General features: G+C 35.6%; 1 protein-coding gene across 8 annotated transcripts in view; it reads left to right on the forward strand.

The window, feature by feature from the left end:
* LOC121418714 (signal-induced proliferation-associated 1-like protein 1) overlaps window positions 1-26,323 on the forward strand; it is a 93,763-nt gene that overhangs the window by 60,812 nt on the left and 6,628 nt on the right. For all 8 annotated transcript variants that reach the window (XM_041612782.1, XM_041612778.1, XM_041612777.1 and 5 more), the window contains 2 exons: window positions 16,791-16,983; window positions 22,110-22,203. In XM_041612782.1, the coding sequence (XP_041468716.1) occupies window positions 16,791-16,983; window positions 22,110-22,203 (287 nt within the window). The remainder of the gene's footprint in view (window positions 1-16,790; window positions 16,984-22,109; window positions 22,204-26,323) is intronic.

The following is a 26,323-nucleotide window of genomic DNA, read 5'->3' on the forward strand; positions in this document are numbered from 1 at the left end:
TCTTTAGAGCTTTCTCCTTGGCTTTAATTAGCATAATCTTCTTCTCATTATGTGATGGCATTTACTTTTTTCTTTTCTTTTTATATTGCTGTCTGTCTTTCTCTCTGTCTCTCTCTCTCCTTTCTGCACATCATCAATAGTGCAAGGTGTTAGTATATGTATTTTTTCAAAAGATTGGTAAATTCATATTTTGTGAAATTCATGAAATGATCAACACCAAGCTTTTAGCTTAGATCCCACTCATTTGATATCTTTGTTTGTTTATGGTGGATATACAGTGAAATGTTCCTTATTGAACTTTGAATCCTATGCATTTATGTTAGTTTTTATTTCAAGATAAAAGTTAAGCATGAATTTAATTGACTGATATCTGCAACATGCTTTTGTGTGGATGCAATGATATAAAATAATTTCAGAAACCATTAGGTTATTGCACACTTTTCTTTTTTCTATTTCATAAACATGCAAAAGCACCTTATATTAGATTTCTGTATTAGTCTATTCTGAATGCTGCTTTTTTTTCTGTGTAATATGTATATGTTCAAAACATTATTGTTGTGGGTATTTTGGTGTAGCTTTATTGCTTTTCATACGCTTCTTTGTTTCTGTGCCGTATTTGTTCAAAGTTTTTTTTTCTCATGGGTGTTTTGGTCAGGCTTCATTGGTTTACATAAATGTTAGTGCTTTGTACCAAAGGTTTTTTTTTCTCTCATGGGTGTTTATTGGTCATGCTTCATTGGTTTGTACATAAATGTTTGTGCTTTCTATCGAGACTCTTCAGCTTTATGTCCCCATTTTGATTTTTAAATATAACCGCTAAAAGTTTCTGGTACCAACCTATTTATTTTTTTCTGTCTTTGTAAAATGTTTGCAATTATCGTGACTTGCAGTGATTTATAATTCCTGTTCTGAGTCAGTCATCCACGCCATGGATAGAAATAAAAAAGCAGCAATGATGATATTTTGAATTACCCCCATCTGTTGACCAGACTTTGAAATGTTCCCCTTACCTAGTATTGTGGAAAGCAAATAGAAGGGCTGTTTCTGGGTAGCTTAACCCTTTGCTTGCTGAAACTGGAAGGTCCTGTACCAAGCCTACATGTATGAGCATTGAATTATGAAGTACAGTTGTAGTCTATAAATTAAAGTGACGCAACTCTCTAACAATAGATTTGTGCTAAGGATACATTGGACACATCTTACTCTTGGAGGAAATGTTCTTATTTATTCCTTTCATTCTCTGTGAACTGTTTCTTTTTTAATGAGTGGAATCACTTGAAACAATAGTTAAAATTGTATATGTTTATATCTTCATTCTTGTTCATTATTTGAATGATACTATTTATACATGCACCACCACATAAGCACAAAAGTTAATTTGATGTAATGTATTTGATGTGCAGCTCATGTCATAATTCATTAAAAACCTATTCTCATCAAGCTCTCAAGATTTTTGAAAAGAGAAAATTTGGCTCCTCAAATCCTTGTTTAGGTTCAACCTCTGTTGGGTATCTCACCCCAAATCTTCCAATTTGGAATGGTATGAGCAATCCAGTGGTACCTGTTTTACTGGCTCTGTGCCATTTGATTCATGCCTCTGGGAACATGTGGATGTTATTAGCCACATGAATTCTAGGTTTATCAATTATGTGTTTAGTAATACCCCCAGTTTCTTTTGGAACCAGTTGTTCTCTGTACAAAGACAATTAAAGAGGGGTACAGAGGTCTGTATTCAATGGACTAAAGCACCACATGAAATTCTATAATACATGCGTTCAATTTATCTCTTATACAATAAAGTCATTGTGCATGTTTGTACATTTTCCGGACTGTAATGAAAAAAAAATTGTATGAAAATTATAATAACTCCTACCCTCTCCTCTACCCCTGTACCACACATCCTTTCAGTATGCATTCATGCACACAATTGCACCTCACTCATAATTTGTTAATTAATCAATACCATGATTGCTGTAGATTTTTTCAGGGACCACCCACTTACAGTAGGCAATGGGCTAATCAGATATGTGAAATATTGAAGCTCAAACCTGCCTTGCAAACCTTTTTTATGGGGTTTGTGAAACTTGACCCATTGAAAACTGAATTCTGCATTCCTATCTAGGTTTTGTATTGGGTAGACAGTGGGGTAACCTTACACAGCATATCTCCCAATCAGTTTTAATTTTCATTAAAGAATCTGAAGTTAGACAAGTCTGTGTTTTGTACACTCTCCTTTGGAAATGTTGTTCCTTTCCTTCTTTTGAACAAAATGATCCTACTTTCAGTAAGAAAGAAGAATCCATATTCTAGATTTTTGTTATCAGGATTTGATCGCAGATCTTGGGGTTTCAGAATATGATATATTTTATCAGGATTTGATCATAGTTTGTGAGTAGTTTAGTGTGCCCCAAGCAATCATTATCTCCATCTTCATCTGTGTTTTCCATCGCTTACCATCATGTATTTAGCGTGTGAATCATATTATGACAACCCTAATCAAACTACTGGCCATGAGTCACCCATCAGGAAAGACTAAACAAAAGTGAGAAAAAAATTATGGAAAATATGAGTGTGAGCTATGACTTGTTGTCACAAGAGCTTTTGCCAGGGAAGTTGTTAAGTCAAGGGAATGCCCATGGAATAACAAAGTAAGGGTATATAATAATAAGTAATCACAGCCTGTAAGAAAAGTTTGGCATTGGTGTCAAACTATGAAGTAGAATTGGTATTACATTCTTCATTGGGCTGTGTGAAGCTTGTTCTCTATTTCCAGTAAATGCTTGTATAAGATGGAAAAATATCATATTTAAATTGGGGGGGGGGGGGATGAATTCCATTATGTTTTTACAAAGTTTTGTTTACATTGCAATATGATGTTGTTTCTGTACATTTTTCTTAACACTACTAAGAAGGGGGGGGGGTTAATCTACACTTTGTAGCTTTCTTTTTAGTTGTCCATTTAGCTTTCAGGAATAAACTATGGAGAATTTAAAAAAAAGAAATAAAATATAGACAGAAAGATAAAAAGAAAGAATGCAATAGCAATCTATAGATATATAGGGCCTACATGTATATCATGTAATAATTTACAATTGATTGAAACTTTTTATTTAAGGTTTTCCGTAGACCTCCGGTTACACTAAATTGTAGAATTGATTGTGCTTTTAGTGTAAAAGGCCTTGTTCGGTAATTTCAAAATGCTCTAAATTCTTCATGTCATATTCAAAGAGAGCAAAACCCTAATGTGCCTTGACTGAACAACTGATCGGATGTAAAATTAAATGAATGAAAATATCACATGACAACCGTCTTCTATACATTCACAAAGAACTAGTTTTCCAGGCTAACTGAGTCATACCCCTGCCCCCTTCCTAAACAACAACACAACTCCAAACCCACATTATTCCCTCAAGTTAGTTGAATTTGCCAACAAATCTGATTTAATCTTGCCTGCCAAAGGACAAGCTTCTCCATTCGAAGGTCTCCCGTTACATGAAAGAGTTGTTGACAGCTAAGAAAATATGAAGCAGGTCTAAACTGATAAAAACCTTTAATGGGGGATGTTAGTCATGGTGTGAAGATGTGTATTGGGTGATAACTTAAGATATTTATGTTTTTTGATGAGTTATTATTACTTGATGAGCAGGAAGGATTGGGGGCACTGGCAGTCCTGTAATGCGTGAATTCATTCTGATAACTTGAACATCTTTTGCGCATTGTATTGTGCAGTGTAATGTAAACTTGAACTTGGTTATTCTTGTGGTGTGGCGAAATAGGTTATTTGTTGTATTTTCCTTACTTAAAAAAAATAGTGTACAGTATTAAATGGGAAGCAGCATAGCTCAGTCGGTTAGAGCGCATGTTTCGGATATTAGATTGTAGATCTCAACCTGAGGGGTTCGAGTCCCGCTCACACCGAAACACGTCTAACAAAAAATCTGATGCTATAGCGTTGTGTGTTAGCGTGCCTCACCACTGTATTCAGTGCAGGTGTGAATGCAGTTGGAAACCACTCCGTCCATCGGAAAGGACGCAAATGTTGGTCCCGTGTATAGGAGAGTCACAACCTATGCATGTTAAAACCAATACACTATTCGTCAAAAAGTAGGGTGTTCACCTAATGTATTGCACCTGCCTGTCCCGGCAAAATTCAGGTCAAGTCAATCTTGACATTCGTATGCCATAATAATCAATGTAATGATTGTGGGCATTAACGGAAAGACAAGACAAATGAATGAATACAAATAAGAATATTCAAGTAAATAGATGAAAATAATAATATATGATTGATTAATTAATCATGTACAGTAAGTACTAAAGAAAAAAATTCCACTTTCAATCCAAAAACATTTCATCCTTCAGTCCCTTCTCCTATTAAAGTAGTGGATATGTGACATCACAAGTTATAAGACATCTACAACAACCTTGCAAGCTTTCTTCGAGATCATCACATGATCCCACTGCTTTGAGGTTACTTGAACCTTGGTGGAAATATTCTTCTTGTTCACAGTCATCTGGTTGATCTTTAGAGCATGTGGTGATATTCAGGCATCTCTCAATGCTAACTGTAGACATGACATCTTGAGTCATACACAGAGAGGTTACAGAAAAAGAAGCCACCGTGCTCGGGGATTTACTGTTTAATTAGCTTAATTTGTTACTATGGAGATGAAATGGATTGGAGGAAATCATAGAGAGTTTAGAAATTGATAAATATAGAAAATGGCTAAAATTCTTTGAGCTGCATTTTGATTCTATTAACAAACTTTCTAAAGCCAGTATGATTGATTGGTATTTATGATATATCTATAACTGTATTTTGATCTTTGATTTCTATATTACCCATAAAATAGATCAATATAGAAAGAGGAAGAGATCATCCTGAGAGCTGCATTTTGATTTAAAAATAAAACAAACTGCACAGTTTTGAAAATTATTTTGTATTTTGGAAACTATTGATACAAATTTATGAATCTACATTCTGATTTCAAAAACGAACATTATTAAGCCTGTGTATGATTTTTTTTCTGGTTGCATTCACAGTGATTTATACCCCTTTTATAAACGCAATTAAGCAGCTAATAGCAGCATAATTTGGTCGTAAAATCAGAGGAGGACCAGAGTTATCTGCATTATTTTGATGCTGCTATTATCCGCATGATAGCAGCATCGGGACCAGATTTTTACTTTATGAATGCATTTCCAAATAATGCGGATAATTGCCCTTTTACAACACAACCGCATCGGAGGGGGCATGTGCGGTTGCCATGACGATTATCCTCCTTTCTAAGGACGGGCGCTCGTAAAAATAGTGCGGATTATTTTCGGAGTTTATGAACGCAATTTTTATTGAATCATCCGCATTACTCTTAGGCGGCTAATTGGAGGATAGGTTTATGAAAAGGGTATAAAACTCTCTTGGCATCCTGAAATTATTTGGACTGCCACAAATATAAAGACACATAATCATATGATGTATGATAAACAAAGATCTTTCAGGTAGAGACAGCCTTGAAGTTCTATTTTCATTGTTTGTAGGGGATTGCTCTAGACAAGGGATATTCAGTCCGAAATCATAAAAGGATACTCGCGTGATAAAGTTCCAGAAATTAAAGGTAACATCCAGCATGTGGATAAATTAATTGACCTTAATGTTGAAAGAAATTAAAAAGTGTCTGAACTATAAATGATTTTTTTAAACTTAAAATTATTTTTTTTCATTTAAAAAAGATAGACATAGACAATGCATTTACAAACCAAAGTATAGCTATTACAATATAATAATCATAACAGAGATAGGAATAATGACAAGAATAGTGCAGAGCCATGTCAGTGAAAATAATCAGTCAGGGACTGAGAAAGATGAAGAACTATTGTATACAGTTTGACTTACGTAATTTGAATTAATAGGGATTAAGGAGGTGTAATAGCTCAGTCAGCAAAGCGGGGGTTTTGGATTCCAGTGATCTGGGTTTAATACCCACTTGGTTCGCCAGTGCCCTTTGGTAAGGTATCCATCCTCAATATTAGGTCCCTTGGAGAAGACCCTATAGCATTTGGTCCTCTGGTTGCATACTTACAAAGCATCCATGCTTTCTTATCATTAGTTAGAAAATCACTGCCACCAAGTCAGTGAATGGGTAATGAGCATAATATTGAATTATTTCCAAACTCCAAGTTGTGATGAGATTCTGAAGATATCTTGATTGCACTTTCAAATCTGGTTGGTCGACAGCAAATTTGTCAGTGAATACTATGGTGAAGATTTTCCATGAAATTCTACCCTGGTCTAGACAAAGACCTGTCGCTAGGGGTGGTTATCTCGAGTTCACACCTCGACAGAGGGAAAAGGGTCTAAACAATAATGAGGGGATATTGGCAGTCATTTACAGACAAGGATATGAGGGATTTTGGAGGTAGGCCATTGGACATGAAGCACTCTGTGCACTATGGGGGTCATTCGTGTGGTTGAGGAGATTTCTTGATGAAAGTGCTACATCACGTTGGTCAAGCAATCTTGATCTTGCAGGAGCCTGTGTATGATGAGGATTGATATCCTTGTTTTACATGACCTGGACATGTACGGTTGCCAATTTTCACAAGAAGTGTATTGCTCAGCTCTTGAAGTGGAAGTGATTTTGAGCTTTGTGTATGTCAGGCTTAGGGATGGCATCCACCCAAATCAGTGGTCTGCTCTTACAGAAATCTGAACCCCGCAACATTTAGGAAGATTGCTCTCAAATGCAACGAGAAAGAACCAACCTTTTTTCTTGTCAAAGCCAGGAAAGTGTAGGGTATTTTTGTTAATGAGCACAAGAAACGGTTACCAGTCATGCGTAAAGTTATGTATAACTTACAAACAGCTATATGAAATGGTCCCCAGGGTCATTCTCACTGGGTGTTAATTTAATGAATGTAACTGTCTAGAAAATATAGAGGATAAGCTATGTGGAAGGGTTGTATCACATAGTTGGATTAAATTAAGAAAAAACAACCCTCCAGCTAAGCATTTGAAATTGACTAATGAAAGGTAATTCATAGTAATTGGACTTTAGGAAGTGCAAATAAAGATTGCAGACACTATGACCGTTAATAGAGGTGTCTTAATAGATGTCATGCCTTTTCATTCTCTATAACACCCCTTGATGAGGAGTGGTATGGTGCAGTTATAATAATTGAGGATGTCTTACTTATGTATCAAATAACTTGAAACAATACAAGTCTGCTGGTGACAGAACCAATGAAGCAATTGAATGTGTAGATGTTTGTTGATGTATATAGTAATGTAAGATTGTTAAAAAGGATCCCTTTCATCACCATTATATACCAATACCCCCCCCCCCGGATTAAAATAAATAAAGACAGGTTGTAAGAACTTGCTATGATTAGTAAGCATGAAATATTTAGAATCTGTCATTTTTTTCAATGTATTTTTTTTAAAGAAAACCTGCCTTTATTAATAATGAAACTGCGGAGGGGGGGGGTGAGGTGGAGAGAGAAAAATCTGAAAAGCGATATTGGTCAGTCTGAGAAATCAAAAACATGTGCTTCATGCCATCCATGATATTTAACCAAAAACATTTTTTGTTTAAAAACATCATGAGCTGTGGAAATGAGATTAAGTTGGTCATGATGAGACTATTAGCACATAATTATCACGTCACTTTATTCTGGACCGAGTCCATTGATTCAATGACACAAGATCCATTTAATAGTTTTATCCAGGAGGCAATAGGGAAAGAACTCTGTCATAATTCAATCAGTGTTCGTTGTCCTGCTTTTGAGTGCTCTGTTGCCCCGCTTTTAAAACGGAACCCTGAGCCCTTGCCATGGAAGCAATAGATAATTTGTGGTAGACTTTTAACTGGGGGCATCCTGTGTGGAGCCGTGGTGGTAGAGCTCCCTCGTGTGGGGTCAGATGGTGAGGTTTTGTGCAGGGGTACGCAAACCCTGCCTGTATCAGTGAATGACTCACCCGGAGTGCACTTGTAACCACACGCGACGGTTAACTGGTGAATATCAGACCAGACAGCTCAAGCTTCGGCCTAGGATGCAGAGCTAACGAGTGCTGCGCAGTCATCGAGGGACGCTCGGATGTGATCGCCACCTCAGGACTCCCATGTTTCCTCTCTCTTGGACTCATGCGTGATCCGCTGTGTTGTGTGCGGCTTAATGAAGACAACGACAAGGGGGAGGAGGGGAAAAAAATAGCAGAATAGCAAGGGGAATTTGTCACCTGTCCTTGAGTTCTCTGGCTGGGACGTCGCGCCCGGTATTGGCATATCGATGAGAGAGTGCGCGTGTACATGCCCACATATCTGCTGGCCTTGGTGCGTGTATAGGACGTATGGCCAGCGGGCTGAGATGCAGACTCTGGAAGACGAGGGATCGGTGGGTTGTGGACAGGCCACCTATTACCAGACCCAGGCTTTTGGCCGCTGGATCGCCAAGTGCGGCAACGCCACCATGAATTTCTTAATGGGATTATTCCAGCGCGGTTCCTACTACATTCCACATGATGAGGATTACTGCATCAGTAGAAAAAGTGAATATCTATTCCTTCTATAATATTCTGGTTTCGTGATGATTGATGATTATAAATGGAATTAAGCCTTGAGGATTTCTTAAGTAATGTATGCATGACAGAAGTACATATATGAAAAGGTAGAAGACAAGTAAAGGTAAAGTATGGAACATTTCTTTACATTTAGCCGGAAATGGTAACATAAATCAAACATTTTATTTGATCTTACAAAATTCTTAGTTTATGTTTCAGTAAGTTGTAGTACTATTGCGGAAATGATCATAATTCCCATGAGTTATGATTAGTCAGTACATATTAAACTTTGAACATGAGATGAAATTTCTGAGTATAAGAAAACTGAAAAAGGAAGATGTTTGTTGCATCAAATAATACTGTAATGAAGTCATTTTTACAGCTATAATCAATTGAGTGCCTGTATTTGATGCAGTAAAGTGTTTCTTTCATTAAGGAAGTTTCAAACGGGCATTGGATGTATCAGTTAAAAAAAATCACATGCAAGATAATGATTAGGTATTTATTTGCCATGGGTTGAAGCTAGGAATGTGGCCAATGTGGGGATACTTTCTTCAATGCTGTTTTTAAGGAATGCTGTTTTTAAGGATCATTGAATTGATATATTTTTATGTAAATTATGAATTTATGATTCAGAGATGATGCAAGAAGTACATTTTAAGAGATCTTCTTTAGAAGGGGTTTAATTAAAAAGCAATGGAAATAACTTTTTGTTACATTTCATAAGGTTTTAAAATATTATCTTCAACTCTTTCGTTGAGAGTGGATTATAATTTGCGGATCCCAGAATTGTGAACAAGCAATTTATTGTAATGCAAGTTACATCAATTAATCAGCGGAAATTATTGTAATGCAGGTTTCATCAATTAATCAGCAAACTCGAGGTTCTATCAGTTTCAGGGCTCAATTAAGGCGAATGAAACAGTGATTTTCCTCTGTGTGAGGCAACCTATATATCATGCAGTGCACATTACATAATATTCATTTCTCATAAAATTCTTTTCATCCTTGGTATTGGACAACACCTGTTACTGATAAGGAACCTGAATTAATTGTTTCAAATTTAACATGAATGCTGAAGATACTATGGCTTTAAACAGAAACTCATGACAAATTTGCCAATGAATGCATTGAATATATCTCTAACAAAATCAAATTCATTCAGTTTGGAAGATGTGAAGTGTGAACGCTGTTCAGTCTCCTTAGCTGCACGTTTTCCTGAGTGAATCACGCGTTAAGGTTAGACCCGTTTGATCGATGGTTGGCCAAATTTAGCAAACATGGATAGAGAGAAAGAAAATGCATCCTAGTCATCAGACGGTTGCAGTCTCTAGGGTGAGGAACAGAAGAGAGTTATTCTTGAAGTTGGTAGGAACATGACTTTTTGAACTTGCTGAAGCCAGGGTACCTGAGAGTCACTGCCATGACTCAAGATTCATGGAAAATAAATTGTATTTGCATATACACCATTTTCACTTTAGGCATTAAGTAGCTGGAAATGCTGCAGTATCTGATATACATCTGAGATTATTGTACAATGTATTTCCCTTTCTCTTGTTACTTCTGCAATGCTTTTTGAAAGTTTCAAGGTGCCTTCCCTTGTTTTGATGTGTTGACACTGCAGGAAAAATTTGATAAGTCTCAGAATGATTTTCCCCGCAAATAACAACCTTCTCTCATAAGCTGCAAAATAGCCTCTGGATATAGCTGTAAGGTTAAAACAAAATTTAATTTGAAATTACTAGCATAATTGTAACTTAAAGGTAAATGCTAGTTTTGGTAACGATATCAAAATGAGTTCGTACAGAATCCAATGAAATGACCACCAAAGTGTCTGTTTGTATAAATGAAACGTATGTGCCAAAGGATTCTGGAAGAAATTGTGTAATTGCTGAGAACAGGATTCGGGTAGAGCGTCGGGGCCCCAACATTCAAAGCAATAATTATACACTGTCCCACGTGCGCTTATCTGTGTTGGGGATCTTCAGTCTGAACATTTTTCAGCGTAGATTTCAAGATTTCACAAAGTTCAGTTTATGTAACTGTACCAGATCTAGATCCTCGATGATATACTGACAATTAAGCCTTGATTTACAGACTTTCTCATGAAATCAGTGTTTACTGCAACTACTGGAATTTCTCTTTAAAAATCTACATATATTTGCCTCATTTTAATTGATTTGGCACAATATGCCTCAAACTTTTCTTTTCCATTGATGTCCATGGGAGTATACATGCATTTCTCACAAAATTTCATCATCCCCTTCTCCTCTATTCATTCTTCAGTCTTTGGGGGGTCAGATGAAGACTCAGTAAACACTAATTACAATTAAGCGTTGGTCATGGTTGGCCCGGTTGTCTCAAAATAGCTTCTTAACCAGTCCAAGCTGAGGTCAACCACAAAATTTCTTTTGAGTGTAATCAATTCCCCTGATGTCACCCATGATGATGACGCTTATGATGACGAGTCAAGGTTGACTCTTCATCAGAGGAACACTTGTACCCCTTTCATAAACCCAATTATACGGCTAATAGCAGCATAATTTGGTCGTAAAATTGGAGGGGGACAAGAGTTATCCGCATTATTTTGATGCTGCTATTATCCGCATAACAGCGGCATCAGGACAAGATTTTGAATTTATGAACGCATTTCCAAATAATGCGGATAATTGCCATGGTGCGGTCACAAGGTCACCCTTTTCCAACACAACCGCATTGGAGGGGGAGTGTCCAGTTGTCATGACGATTATCCGCCTTTTTCAGGACGAGCGCTCGTAAAAATAATGCGGCTTATTTTCGGAGTTTGTGAACGCGATTTTTATTGAATTATCCGCATTACTCTTAGGCGGCTAATTGAAGGATAGGTTTAAGAAAAGGGTATTAGTGAAATAACTTGTCAGTAATTTTCACCAACAAATTTGCCCTTGACCAATCAGATGCAAGGATTTCAGTAGCTTATAACAGTTGTCAGTGACTGTCTTTAACAAGAAGCTTCATATGTTGATGACCGTTAGGTTGACCCACCTCTCTCTTGAAGGTCCATGATTGACCGGAGTGTATGGATATCCTGGTGGGGCAGGTGTTCTGTAGATTAAGACATGGGCGAAGGGGAAGTCTACACCCTTTGACCCATGCCCTTTTCATTCATTTCATTTATTTATTGTATCAGTTAAATCAGGTAATTTATCGCTTGTTTATTTCCCATTTTTGCAATGTGGCTTCTCTATTCATATCAGTTCTGGTGCCTTCACACAATAAACTCATAGGAGTGATTAATTCATACAAACTCGATGTAAATAAAAAATGATTATTTTGAGTTTTCAAAATGAATTTTAACTGTGCAATATAGCTTTCATATAGGGTTTCGAGTTTTTGTGAATTATGTTATTCAACTCCATTCAAGACTTTTAACAGAAGTATTAACCTTGATCAAGTTTGAGCAAGCCTTTGTCTTCTTATGAATAAGCTGAGATATATTTGTTCATAATTGAGATGGTGTTAATTGACCAACTTTGAGGTGTCCAGACATGTTATGAAGGGAAGGAAGTAGTTTTCATTTGCTCGTCTGCTATTTGAGAAGTTGCAACTGTTGATTGCTCCAGCCGCTAGCCCAAATGCCATCATCTGTCACTGCTCTTGCCTTCCATAGTGTATTTGATATCGGTGGCATTTGTACAGTTACATGACTTTGGTTGTGAGCTGTTTATTAATATTGACAATATTGTTCTTTCTATAAGTATTAAACCGAAAGTTATGCTTGTGCTTTTATGGAGTGCCAGTTGTCAATTCATTCACCAGAAAGAAATAATTTAAATCGTGCTGTGAAAATTTAGAAACGAAAGTCAAATGAAACACAGTATAATAAGTCTTTCATTAAACAAATTTGAAAATTCATAAACCTTTTTTAAACCATTATCTTGAACTACTGTAATATGCTTTTGAAAGATTTTTTAAAATGTTTATGTATCTGGCTGGGTAAAGGCATTATTTTGATAATTAGCATTATAACTGATAAAGCTTGTAAGAAAGAGGGTCAGTCATCTGATTTTTATTTCAGGGTAACTGATCTCAGGAAATACTATATATAGTCACCCTTAATTCAATCCATTCAAAGTCCTAAATGGCAAGATTTTCCTATTAATAGTGTTCTTTGCATGATGTAAAAAATATTTTCTATTAAAAAAAGGAAGGTCAAATTAAGTTTTGGTATACAATATTCAAGGCTAAATGCACTTTGTGAATAGGGGTTTAAGCTATATTCTTGTATATTTCTGCAATGGAGATCATATATTTCTTCATTTAGTTATCTTGCATTGTCATCTTGTTAGTACTATTGACAAATTAAGCCATTAGAAAGTCCTTATGCTATTGTTTGATATTCCACTGCTGCATCAATGTTACCAATTCCCCTAGTGTCACTATAACACATTAATGATGCATTGTTTGGTATCCCACTGCTATTAGAAATGAATGAGTATCATTTGGGAAAATCACTCAAAAATATCCCACCGCTGCCACCGTAAATGTCAGGACATTGGTTGCTGTGGTACCCTTGCCACCATGTCAGTAATGAGAGTGTTACTAGTTACCTCAATGGTATTTGTCGGTACCCTGCTTCGCAAGGTTCTACGAGACAACATCCACTGTAACTACCTTGTTTATAATGAGATGATTACAAGTTCTTGATGGCATTGTCTAATGCTGCCATCTTAGTAATGAAACAGTACTTTGATCATGGCATGGGTTCATTTTCCCCTGCTGCTTCCAGACTAGCAATGAAAATGACACAGTCATTTTGATAGCATGTGTTGACACCCCGTTATTTTCACCGAATTAGCAATGATAGAGTTAACTGTCATCGCAATAGCCTAGATTTGATCCTACCACACCCACCATGTCAGTAGTTTGTTGATTGCACTTCTGAAATATTACTCTAAGATTTATTTTCAAAAAGTTGCTGGCACAAGATAAGATCACCTTGCTTTTCATCTTTTCCACCCTTATTAAAGCTATTTTAATGTACCAAGGATATCAGATTTAAGGAAATTAACATAAAGTATTAGAAAAATCTTTGCCAGTATGAAAGTATGGGATGACATGTTCCAAGAATTCTGCAATGTTTGATATACTTACTGAAGTTTTCCCCTTCTTTTCTGAATTTGGAATCTTTCAGTATAATGCAGAGATCTTGCAAAAGCTGGATTCACTTACTCTCTCTCCCTATCTCCATTTTGCCTTCATAAATCGTTAAACCACAAAGAATCAAATATATCTTTGAATATGGCTACCATCCAACTTTTGAAACAAACCCAAACATGACGGCAGTATCCTTTAAATAGTAACTAGATATCAACAGATAAAGAAGCTTTAGAAAAATGTTTTGTCTCAATAGTTTTCAGGAAACTGTCTATTTCCGCCATTTTGACTTCTGTGTTAGGAGACGCCATGCTAAACCAGTGTGTGATATCTATCCAAAGAGATACTTTGGTGACCATTATCATTTGTACTTTTAGGGTTATTTCATTGGAGCTTAAATTAATCTCAAATAAAGCTTTATCCTAATTTTTGGCACCTAGAATTTGAGTGAGTCTCCAGATATTTTGAACTAAAATGGACATTATATGCTTTCTGGAATTTAGAGATATATAAGGATGATCCTGTCCAGAAGGTTATGCTGTTTATATATCAAGCAAATATTGTTCTTTCCTTTAGATTGTGAAATTATTCTGAGTAGTTATCAGAATGAGTTTGAACATTGTCTTAACTTACAGATAAAACCTCCCTTTTTAAATTTTCAGTAATGGATCTTTCAATTGTAATTGTATGAAGTTAAATATATGCTATTCAATTTCATTTTTTTTATTTTGAGGGGGCTTATATTTTTCTAAGTTGGATCTTGAGGGGATTAGATGATATTTACGAAGAAATAGGAATCTCAACATACTTGTACTCCTAACACACAAATGAAGCATTCTAAATCTTCTTCATTCTCCCATTAGATTGTCAAATGAATACCTTGTGTTTTGTAATTTAAAAGTTTGTTAGACTTATACTTCTGTCTGTTATCTGTTATCTACCATCAAAGGTTTTGCTGAATCAGATTTGTGAAAATTTGACAGCATTTTTAGGGACAGGGATGTCATTCCTCCAGAGATGTATGCAAAAGGAAGATTACAAAGCCTTTCTTATAATCGGTTCCCTTTTAATGTAAGTTAGTAAAGCTAATGCATCTTGTTTTCAGTCCTTGCCTTCACATTCTTGCCAAGTCAGATCATGAGACAATTTAATGTTTTCAATCTAAGCAAGAGGAAACTGCAATCGCGAGCTACGTTCAGCGATCATGGAAGTAGTCAATGGAAAAGGGGATCTCTGGGGGTCCTGTATTAAGCTTCACGTGAGCTTCTGCAGTCTTTTATCAACAGGCAGGCTAACTTTCTAAAAATGTCTCAGCTTTTGTTTGGATGCCTGAATGTTACCCCCTTGAGAAATGTTTTGTGAGCAGCACATGAATATATCAGGAATGTTTTCAATTTTTCCTTCAGGAAAGTGTCTCTTCTCACCTTTACATATTTTGATTTTTTTTACTTCAGGAAATGAATCCCTTTTGGCTTTAGATTATATCTTAAAAATGGCTATATTCTGGCAGTCTCCCCCCCCCCAGAAAACTTATAGAAACCAAATGAAATAAAATAAAAAGAGGTGTAAATATTGAGGAATTTATCAAATTTTCTTGACAAAATATGAAAGGGTTATAGTATATGACAACCAATATTGTTTAATCTTAAGGCAAGGGAAAATTTGTGGTGAGTCTATCAGTATTTCATCCAGCACAATACAATGTACTAGTCATTTTCAAAGCTAGTTGTTACTTACAAACACTGAATAAAATACCTCCCTGGTCTTGTGTTATGTTTATAACAACCTTGCACTTGAACAATCAATCAGTTACCAGTATATAACACTGCATTTCCTCCTCCTTGAAGCTATTAGGTGATATGGTCACACTTCAAGGTATGAAATGTCGGCTAGCTTCACGGTGCAGCTGAATGACATGTTAATGCTGGTCATGACTGAAGCAAGATATCAGTCTTGACCATGCATGCCTCCATGTGAAATTCCCATTTCCCTCGAGATATTTTGTCACCCAGTCTGTTGCCTATTTCAGGTCATTAAGTCCTTTTAAATTCTGTCTACCCAAACCATCGATCTGCTCTCTTGAGTTTGTTCAGGAAATTAGTCTGGGTTTAATTGAACTTTCATATATCTTTGTTTTTGCTCAAACTTGGAAGTACCAAAAATAGAAATAATTTCACCTGCAATTTATTGAACCTGTGTGCAGATTAAGAGGTGATGATATGACCTACATATCAGGATCATACTCTACATGTAGCTTCCAAATGCTGTATATTCTAACAGTCTATTATGTTTCATTTTACATCAAAGAATATTTATCCTGCAATCCTTAGACTTGTACAAAATATCTGTCATGTTCAGATTTGCATGTAAAAGTTTGCTGAAATTTATTACATGTTTAAAAAAAATTCTGTAATTTCTGATATACTTTTCTATGGTACAAATTCACCTATCATATCTATCATGGTCAGGTTTTGCACATTTCCTTTGTGTGCACTTTTTTTTTTTGGGGGGGGGCATTTGGTTTTCATTAGAATCTATTGCTCTTTGTTATGCTTGAAAATGGTTTGCTTTTGCTCAGTCTAACAATGCACTGGAGTGTTTTACTTACAATATAGTTTTGCATGAATTATACTCTGATCTTGTTGTGCTGTGTTACTATTTGCTCCTCTCCTCACCTATATGAATTAAGCATGGTTAAGCATAGTTGTATCATTGTTGAGGTTGCAAGACCTCATCTTTCAAATTAATGGGGAAATTGCCTTTTTTATGACATTATCAATTATCTTGTTAGATGAGGTTTTGTCAAAATCCCAGATCTCTATCAAATAATAATTAGAAAAATGAAGCCACATTGCCATGTCAAAGGGAAGACCACTCATTCGGTTACAGTATTATTTTTGGCAGCTTTGTTTTTCACAATCCTATTAACCATTAAGCCTTTTTTTGGATTCAAGACTTTGTCACCCAAAGGCAACTTTTTCTTTTTATTCCAGAGCTCTTCGAACTTTTTCAAATTGTTCTTTAAGACATTCAACTATATCTTATAATTGTTTTGTTATTTCAACTTTTTCTGTTATCATTGTTTTTTTTATCGCAGGCATGGAGCAGTCCGCCTTCAAGTCAATATCCATCGACCACCTTGATGATGCTGATGATGCAATAGTTGGTGCTATCACCTTTGCAAACAATGCAGCCGTTGACAAGCGAATGAGCAAAAGCAGCGACTCGCTATCAGGAGGACTCACGCAAAGGAGATCACGGTCGACGAGTCTAGGGGAGAAAGACGCAGAGTATGTGTTTCTGTCATGTAAAATTTTTAAATCATCACTGATATTAAGTTATTTTAATTGAAAAAGGACTGGGGAACAGTTTCAAGTTTTTTAGCACATTTTTTTTATTTGTGTAATTGTAAACCTTTTACATATACTAATTTGATTTACAAGGTTTTTATCTACCATTTTCATTTCAATATCCAAATTATTAAATGTTAATGTATATGTCATTTTATGGGAAAGATGAAGACAGAAAATTCTGATCTTTCAAATTATTTTATGACAGGTGGAATTTCATTAGATAAATGATCCAATTCAAAGGATTTGGTCTTGAAGTTCCCTCAATATTTATATATAATAGAAGAAAAACCCAGCTGAAACATCGTGGTGGACTGTTTATTCTTTATTCATTCACTACAATATATTTTTCTTATTTTTCCCTTGATCTCTGTTTTCTTGGTGTTTTCTTGAAGTGCTAATTTCTTATGAATCATAGACTTGTCGTGGGTGGATGACTTGATAACAGGGATTCAATGAGTGCAGAGAAATCCAATGCTATTTCCTGTTGGAAAATATACAATTTTATTTACCCTGACATTCTGTTTCAAAATAACTAATACCAATGGTGCCTACATATTTTCTTTAGTCAAGGCTCTTTCTCTCTTTCTTGTATCTGCTTTACTTTGAAAGTGATCTTTAGACATGTACGTCATCATAGACTTTTTTTATAATTTTAAGATGACCTCCAGCAATGCAAATGTCATTACGACCTTGGACTTATGAGATTTCAAGTTTTATCTACTGTAGGGTATAATCAGTGGGAATTCAATCTAACCATGACTTTTAGAGTCGAATATTAAAGACTCATGTAAATTCATAAATTTGACAATGACCTGTTTATGAAAGATTGGATATACAATGTAGGTGTTCTCAAAGAACTGTTGACAGGAAGGAGTACCTTTCTTGAATATATCACATAATTCTATGCAATACGTTTTTCTTTTAAATCCTGCAAAATGTCACAGAAGTGAAGGACTAAATGAAAAGACAAGATTTATACGCAGTGTTAAAATCTATTGTTTCTGAAAGATTTCTTCCAGGTTCTGTTAGAATCTTGAAACTGGGAAACATCAATTCATAGCATTGCAATGAACTTCATAGCAAAGACTGTTTGCACAAAGTACCCTCAAAAGATTTTGTAGGAAAGGCTGTCACTATGTCTAAAGCCATATTTTCCCACTCTCCACCTAGGTGAGGTAAATGGGTACCCATTAGGAAGTAACCATGGTAAAGTCATAATAGCATGCAGAACTTTTAGAAACATTTAAAATGTTTCATAGTATCATCTTCATTATGGTATTAAAATTTGAGTAAGGAGGGGGGGGGGCAAATTTGAGAATGACATGAAGGATAATTGCTTGAGCAGGGTGAAGGTTTGAGAATTATTTTCCACATCATCCATGTACCTTGCTTTCCGTTATCTGTAAATTCATCTTTTACAGGGGAAATTCAATTAAACACATAGCTCTGGTGTCGGGTGGGAAAGGGGTGATTTCCACTCAAGATCTTTCTTTCCAGATCAATTAGTTGAAGTCATGTAAAATCTTTACTTAATTTTTTTCAAGTAATTTGATTCAAATCCAGTATCCTGGGTAATACCGTAAGTAACGGTGTATTAACCGCACCTTTTTCTCGGCGGGATAGAAGCAAAAGTCGGGGGTGCGGTTTATACACGGTGACGGGTCTGAGCCAGCCCGCCGTAACCCCTCCCGTACATGTACGATGTCTGCCAGATCACAACACATCGAGTGGCCGGGCGTAGCCGCCCAGGCAATGTCGTTTAGAGGGGTATGAGCCGAGGGTAATGGGAAGCAATTATTATGATCTTAATCAAATATTGTCCATAACAAACGCACCCACCTTCATGACACTAATTTTGACTTTATTCTTGATTCAAAGTAGTGAAGTTCCCTGGCTAATTTAAAAGAGACGCCAAGCATACTCGGTAATATTTTGTCACTGCTGAGCGAGAGTTGAGTGAGCTTAATTATTGCGTTGTAATGTGGTTGTAGTGCGACTTAAGCTGGCGCTATTCAAAGTCCCTTTTCGCGCCAGCTTGTTTTTTTTCCTTCCTGTTTGCTTTTCATAAGATACCATGTAAACCACGCACGAGAGAGACGGCACGAAGCCGTAAAAAACAACTGGAAAAAATGTCAATTTCTTTGTTTCTTGAACCTTCCTGTAATCCCGTATCCAAAATTCATGCTAAGACATCAAATTTGTGAAAGTGATTGTGAGATTGTGATGCAAGAAATGTGAATGTTTCTTCCTCCTACGCTGGGAAAGACACAGATCATAATTTGATAAGATGTACTGGCATGACTGGTACTGTATCGTAGTTTGCAATGTAATGGCAGTGCTGTGTGTGTACACTGTGACTGTGAGGTGAGTGAGTGTATAAGTTGCCAATATTGTCGGCCGGGGACCGTTCTTTCTTTCTAACATTTGTAGATGAATTGATCAAGAACAGCATATTTCCGCATACCGGTAATCTCTTTGGAGTTTGGATACTTTGAAATCTTAAAAACTTAGATTTTGTTTCTTCGTACATGTACCTCAAATATGCATGTAAATGTGAGAATTTTTTTTTTTTTTTTTTTTTTTTTAGTCCAAAGTTGGGGGTGCGGTTAATACACGGGTGCGGTTAATACACCGTTACTTACGGTACATAATGATGTGAAACACAGTTGAAGCCAAATAACTGAATGGTGATTGAACTTAAAATTTACTTTGCCTAATATCACATCTGAAAATGGAAATCTTCAGAATTGTGAACTTACTTTTCTGCAATTTGAGATTTTGGTACCAAAATAGATACTCCCACCTACAGATTCTGAAAAATCATAAGCCTACTCAATTTAATTTCTTATTGCCTATAAGCAAAATAACATGTCACCATCTCAAGGAAGACAACTTTGATTTCTAAAATATGGCCTCATATCAAGTTAAAACCTTGTGTTGGAAATTATTTCTAAAAATCACTCATTTTTAGTAAAGGCCTCTCAGTTGTCAACTTTCAGTATTTTTATGCTTAACTTGCAAGTCATTATCAATTCTCACATATGATAATTCGAGCCTTTTCACTATCTTATCTTTGAGCATGTTCATACATGTACATACAAGTAATTTACACCACTTTTGCAGCTGTTCTCAAGCAGTTTGCCACTCAAGATAGCTTCGTTTGTGAATTAAGATGTCAATTAAGACACCCTCACTGTTCTCTGTAAATCCCCCTCACAGACGACTCCTCTTTGATGCTCACATCTTTTACAAAGCATTTGAAAGGTTAAATTATCAATTATGTGTCATTTTTGCTGAACCAAGCGAGGGACTATTGCCAGAACCTTGATCAGTTTGGATCTAATTTAATAGCCCATTGCTGCTTAATTTCTGATAGTAGTGCTGTAATGATAGAACATGAAGGATGGAAATAAAATGAATGTGCTTCAATTGTTAAATGTGAAGTATTGAATAAGAATGCTAAATGCTCCTATTGCTTTATGAAGAAATTTAAGATCATATTGAAAATGATTTTCTCATCACTTGTGCACAAAGTTTAGAAATGTCTGTGTGTCAGAGAAAGTAGAAGTATAAGTTAACTGAGAGGAAAGCAGTTGGAATGTTTTTTGTTCTTTAAAATTTTATTTTTCTCTCCTCGACTGCTTTTTGTAGTCTATATTTCTTCATCTGTTTGTCACTCTTCTTTTATATGAGAAATTATTTCACCCTTTTTTTCTTCAACTTCTCTAGAATGGTGTGTCTCATTTCTGTTTCCCAATATTTTTTTATTTTACTGTCCCTTTCCAAAAATTTTCTTCCTCATGTTTCCCTTTTTCATTCCATTGTTACTCTCTTTTCTCCCCTCCCCCCTTCCAGGGCATCTAATTTACGGTTTATATGCATTATGGAATTAAATGATTGAATTTATTTTAGCTGTTGTGAATTGACCTCCCAGGTTACAGGAATGTTTTCAAATGATTGTTTTGCTCAAGACAGAAGTAGAAGGAGAGGGTATCACAATGGCACAAGATTCTGCAACCCTCTCCTCAGAGGGAAAGAACTAAATTGAATAAATGATGATCGTGATATATGCTCAGTGAAGACCTCTCAATTTACCAAAAATATTCTTATCTGCATTCCACACACTTTGACGCAAAAACCTTCAAACTTCCAGGAGAGGCATGCATGAAGATCTTCATTCATTAACAAGATCTGCGTATTCTGTTTAATTTCATATGTCACAAGCTATTAGTGTTCATTCGCCAAAGCAATACATTTGGTGGTTTAAATATAGAGTACGAGGTGTTTGTAATCAACTTGTAGCACCCATATTTGACTCAACCTGGATTTGTCATGTAAAGCAGTAGTCTTGCCACAAGGATGATACTCCCAACTGTGAATCAAAAACTGATTTAAGACTCAGGATATGATTTGGAGAGGCAAATTTGAAAATAAAAATGTAACCTGTCTTTCTTCAAGTCTTGATTATTTAAGAGTAAAGTTCAGACATTATTAGAGATGAGAAAAAATCTTGTTTTTTTCTTTACTTTCAAATCTCGAAGTTAGACTATAACAACCTGGAAAAGATGCTCAAGAAGATTCCCCTATACATCCATGTTTATCCCGATAGGAAGGAAGAAATTATTCCCTCTGTGATTAAGACCCAATTCTGTTTGTTTTATAAAGATGATACTACTATTGATTGTTTGCAACAGTAGATCAAGAAACGTGTATGCACCCTTTTTCTCCCTTCCCCTTTTCCTCTGTATCTGTCTCAATTTCTTTTATTTTCTCTCCATTCTATTCATTCTATTTATCCCCCCCTTTCCTCTTCTTTCCCTCTCTTTATCTCCTCTTCTTTTTGCTTCTCACCATTGTCTTTATTTTCTGCTCTCTTGCACTGATATGATTCTATGTATAGCTGAAAGATCTTTTTTTATTCTGTTTACATTTTTTTTTCTAAGATTTCATTGTAACATCATAATCCTCATATGAATAATTTCCAAATCAATACTGTAGTGCATTTGTGATTTCAAAATTAATTTTATTATTTTCTTTCTTCTCTTGTTTGTTGTCTTTAACAGCAGTGCGTATGAAGAAGGACCTTCAGCAACATCAGCTCGGACAAAGAGTGAACTTGAAGTTGAACTCAGAAGACTGACACATCAATTAAATATGGTAAGGAAAGATGTGCTCCATGATCTGTTTTTTTTTCAATGTCAATGCCATATTAGAAATAGGCATTTAAAGCAAGAGATTGTGAATTAATTCATTGTGTATTGTGGATGTATAGAAGAGGAAATAGAGAAAGACAATATTCCAATTGACTTGAACTTGCAAAATAGTCTGAAGTTCACAAACTTTACTGAAATTAGTCTTCAAAGGTGACTGTTAAAAAAGCCTTGACTGAGGCAAATTATAACTTGCATTACTCTATGCATGGTTGATTGAAGGAGAATTGGCATGAAAATATACTGGGTTTTTTGTCAATATGAGAACATTAAGCAATATATTTATAGAAGTTTTCTTCATCTTTCTCAAATTGAAACAAAATAATGATATCCTTATGAATTTTCTGAGAAGATGCATACATAATGAAGATGTTAGGGAATGATATTTTATCTTTCTTCAAACACACATGAATGTACCATGCTATGCCCATCACCACCCACATTCAAAATAGATTTAGCATCATCTGGCGATGATCATTCTGGATTAGGATAACATTATCTCTATTAGGCTGTTGGCAAGCGTTAAGATGGGACTGAAACGTAGAGGTGAGGTAGAACATGAACATGAGCCCTATGGGTGTGGGTGTGAAGGGAAACCCAGGGACAGACAGTGTCAGCATGACTAATGGCAAACAGTAACAAAGGGAAGACCCTGACGGGTGTGTTCACATTCCATGTCAAAGTATGATTTAAAGAATGATTTGTAGGGCCTCTTACGGTTGGTCTGACACTTTAACATCAAGGAAATAAAAGTAAAGATATAGAAAAAGCAGTTGAGAGCGAAGAAAGAATTCATAGCTGGAAACACAATCTTCAAACTAAGCATTCCAGCTTAAGATTCTTGTAGAATGGTCAGTCTGACAACAACAAGAACATCAACAAGGGTTTTACAATTTTCATGTGCTGAATTGTCCTGTTTATTGAATGGTATTCCACAGACCATGGACATTAATTAATGGTAAATTTATCATATAGCAACTTGCCATGGAGGTTCAAGAGGTGATAACTTAAAGTATTAATGATATCATTTTCTTAATCAGTGGGTAAAATAGTGCTGGGTATTGATGCTGTATACAGTTATATAATAGGAAGGGGCTTTAGATCAACAGGAAACACTCTCCATTCCATTAGGAATGACAATTCCAATTACCAGTCTCAAAATGATTTCTTTAAAATAGAATAGATCAAAATGATAGGAATAAAACTCAATATTAAAGCTGTGATAATTGTGTACTTTGTCCAGTGAGTCTTCAGTACATAAAACAAGCAGAACTGAAAGAAAAACTGATATTACATATTTTCCTAGACACTTTTGAAAATGTGTCATACAGGTACTAATGTAGCTTCCAGTATTTCTAGACAAACTATATAACTTAGAACCCAGAAAACTAGGCAATAAAGCACAGAACAATACGATTAGTGAAACAAATCTTGGTCTCCGAGTATTTAAGTGTTGTACATTTTGGTTCATGTGGTAACTCTACAGAAATGAAAGAAATTAACAGTTAATGGGTTAAAAATCAGAAACGAAGTTTCGGAAGAGTACTCTGTCTCAGACGATGTTTCCTGGACGCTGTAGATGTAAAGCAGGTGCGGGGAATTCTGTTGCCATGGTGTTACTTGTACATTCCAGATGCTTTCTGAAAGTAGGGCTAGCTCTCACCTCGACAGGAAAAACACTCATTTTCCATGCCAATCAGCCTCTCAGCTGCTAATAAGTTTAGGGAAGGGTTTTAATGATTTATGATTACTCCACATTTCAAAATTGAATTTTTTTTCTGATGCAGTCGGTTACATACGGTAAACATGGATATGTGTGCTATATAATCCTACACGTACATTTGTACAATTTCAACCCTTCAATCTAGATATTCCCCAAAAGTGAAATGATCTAAAAAATGTTATCATGTGTATTAAACAAACTGTATTTATTATTATAGCTGCTGTATGGCATGGGACTTAATATAATATTTTAAGAGCAACAGAAAGAACATGATCATCATCACCAAAATGCAGGTAGAAATAATGGACAAGGAGATAAAGAAGTCTTCATGAATATTTTTTGTTTGTGGAGTCCTTGTTGTCACATGACCAGATAGTATCATGTTAGGTGACCTTTGGCAAACCTCTGGTGACGGAAATAGATATAGACTGATTTACTCTACCTGATTTAAACAAAAATAGAGAGCAAAGGCTTTGTTGTGAGTGGGTGTCTTCTTTGAAATCTGTACATGTACATAGGTGATCATGTTCAAGGACTTGGGTGTCCTGGGGCTTGTTGTAGAAAGAATTTCAATCAAATGCAAGTACAAAAAAAATTAGAATCACATGCTTGGGGCTTGCATTGAGTTTTGTTTGAGTGCATCTCTTTCTGGACTCCAGAGACCCGTTGCATTAAAAAAAAAACTCTGGCAAAGTCTACACCAGAGTTTTTTAATGTGTTAGATGTCAATGGCTTAGTTTGCCATTAGTTTGAGGTTGTCTTTTATTAGAAAAAATTCAATAATATAAGAGGTAATTGTCTTTTTGAAAAAAATAGAATAAAGAATTTAAAAAAATATATATAATACAAAATGTACATTTATCTACTTCGAATCACAAACTTACTCAATGAAAGCTTCAACAAAAATATTCATTATATATACCCTCTTATAAGTATATGACAAGCAGGAACAATAAAAAACGATTTTTCTGAAAGGGGAATAATTTTGTCTAATTTTGCCTATATTGAATATTTGTATTGCAACAAAATGATAAATCACAGGGTTATTCTTCAATTGACAAGGGCTTTTTCAGACAGTTTTGGGGGTAATTGCCCATGTGTATCTTGTTATGCTAAAATGACAAGTCAAATGAATCATATCAGACTTCATTTTATTAAAGAAAACGCCTAATAATGAACCAGAATTCAAAAACTTCATTTAAATGTAATCGAGGTCACTGAACTTGGTTCAGAATACTTTTAAGTTAAATATAAGTCGTCAAACTCATTCATTTGACGTAAGCATCCGTCTCCCATTTCATGGCGTTGCCTTGTTTTGATGCAAAGAAAATAATTCACATCAGGTCAGAGACCTCTATGTAACTAGCAATAATTAGCAAGAAAACATTTGAATATAACTTTTTTATCAAATAATAGGAACCTGTTCACATGATGTGAGTATATGAATTGTTTTGATTCTTAGGGTTTCCAAGCATGCTCTTAATTTCTTTCTTCAGCTATGGAGATTTAACCAAAATTGGTTAGTGTACAGGTTAGCTCCCAAAATGCCCTGAAGAGTCCTTGAAATTCCCATAGGATCTAATATAAATTGAAAAGCTCAAAAAGTCGTCTTGGAAAAAGAGTTACTGGTATTTTTTTCCTGGTGTACATAGTGCCTGTTAATATCACATTCAAACTGAAGTTCCCATTTTTCTGTGGTACATGGAAATGATGATTTGAACATTGAATCGAAGAGGTGCCAAATCAGTTTATCCTCACTCCATATCTCAGCCCAAACCTTAGTCCAAAAACCTAATACCAACCATCAGCCTCATTGATTCAATCAACATTAAAACCTTCTCACAGTTACTTGCCAGGAAGTTAATTTTGGAAAAGTTTGTGTGAACATGACATGAGAAGGGTTTTGTATATAAAGACATGTCAAGTGTTTGTCATGGATGTTATACACCAAACCCAGTGTGATGATAAGGCTAGGAACGATCGATGAGTGATTGAGAGGAAATGACGCTTGGAGGAAGAGAGAACATGAGTGTTGTAGGATTAGAAAAAAAGGAGGGCAGGTAGTATAGGGGAAAGTATGTCAATAAGGTTCAGGATTTCATAGAATTTTAGACTCAGTATTATCATTTTGGGGGGTTGAAATTATTGAGTAATATTTCAATTGCGATTAGTTAGTGCTTGGATGTCAAAATGTGTTTGTCTTTGACCACACTGCTTTGGGAATTACTGAAGCAAGTAAAAAGGTTACAAGTCTTTGAGATTTTATAGTAACTTTTACAGAATGAGTACTAGTACTTTCTGTTGACCCAAACATATCTTGGATAGGTAATCAAAAATTCTTGCC

This window comes from Lytechinus variegatus, chromosome 7, assembly GCF_018143015.1.
Source record: "Lytechinus variegatus isolate NC3 chromosome 7, Lvar_3.0, whole genome shotgun sequence".
NCBI lineage: Eukaryota > Metazoa > Echinodermata > Echinoidea > Temnopleuroida > Toxopneustidae > Lytechinus > Lytechinus variegatus.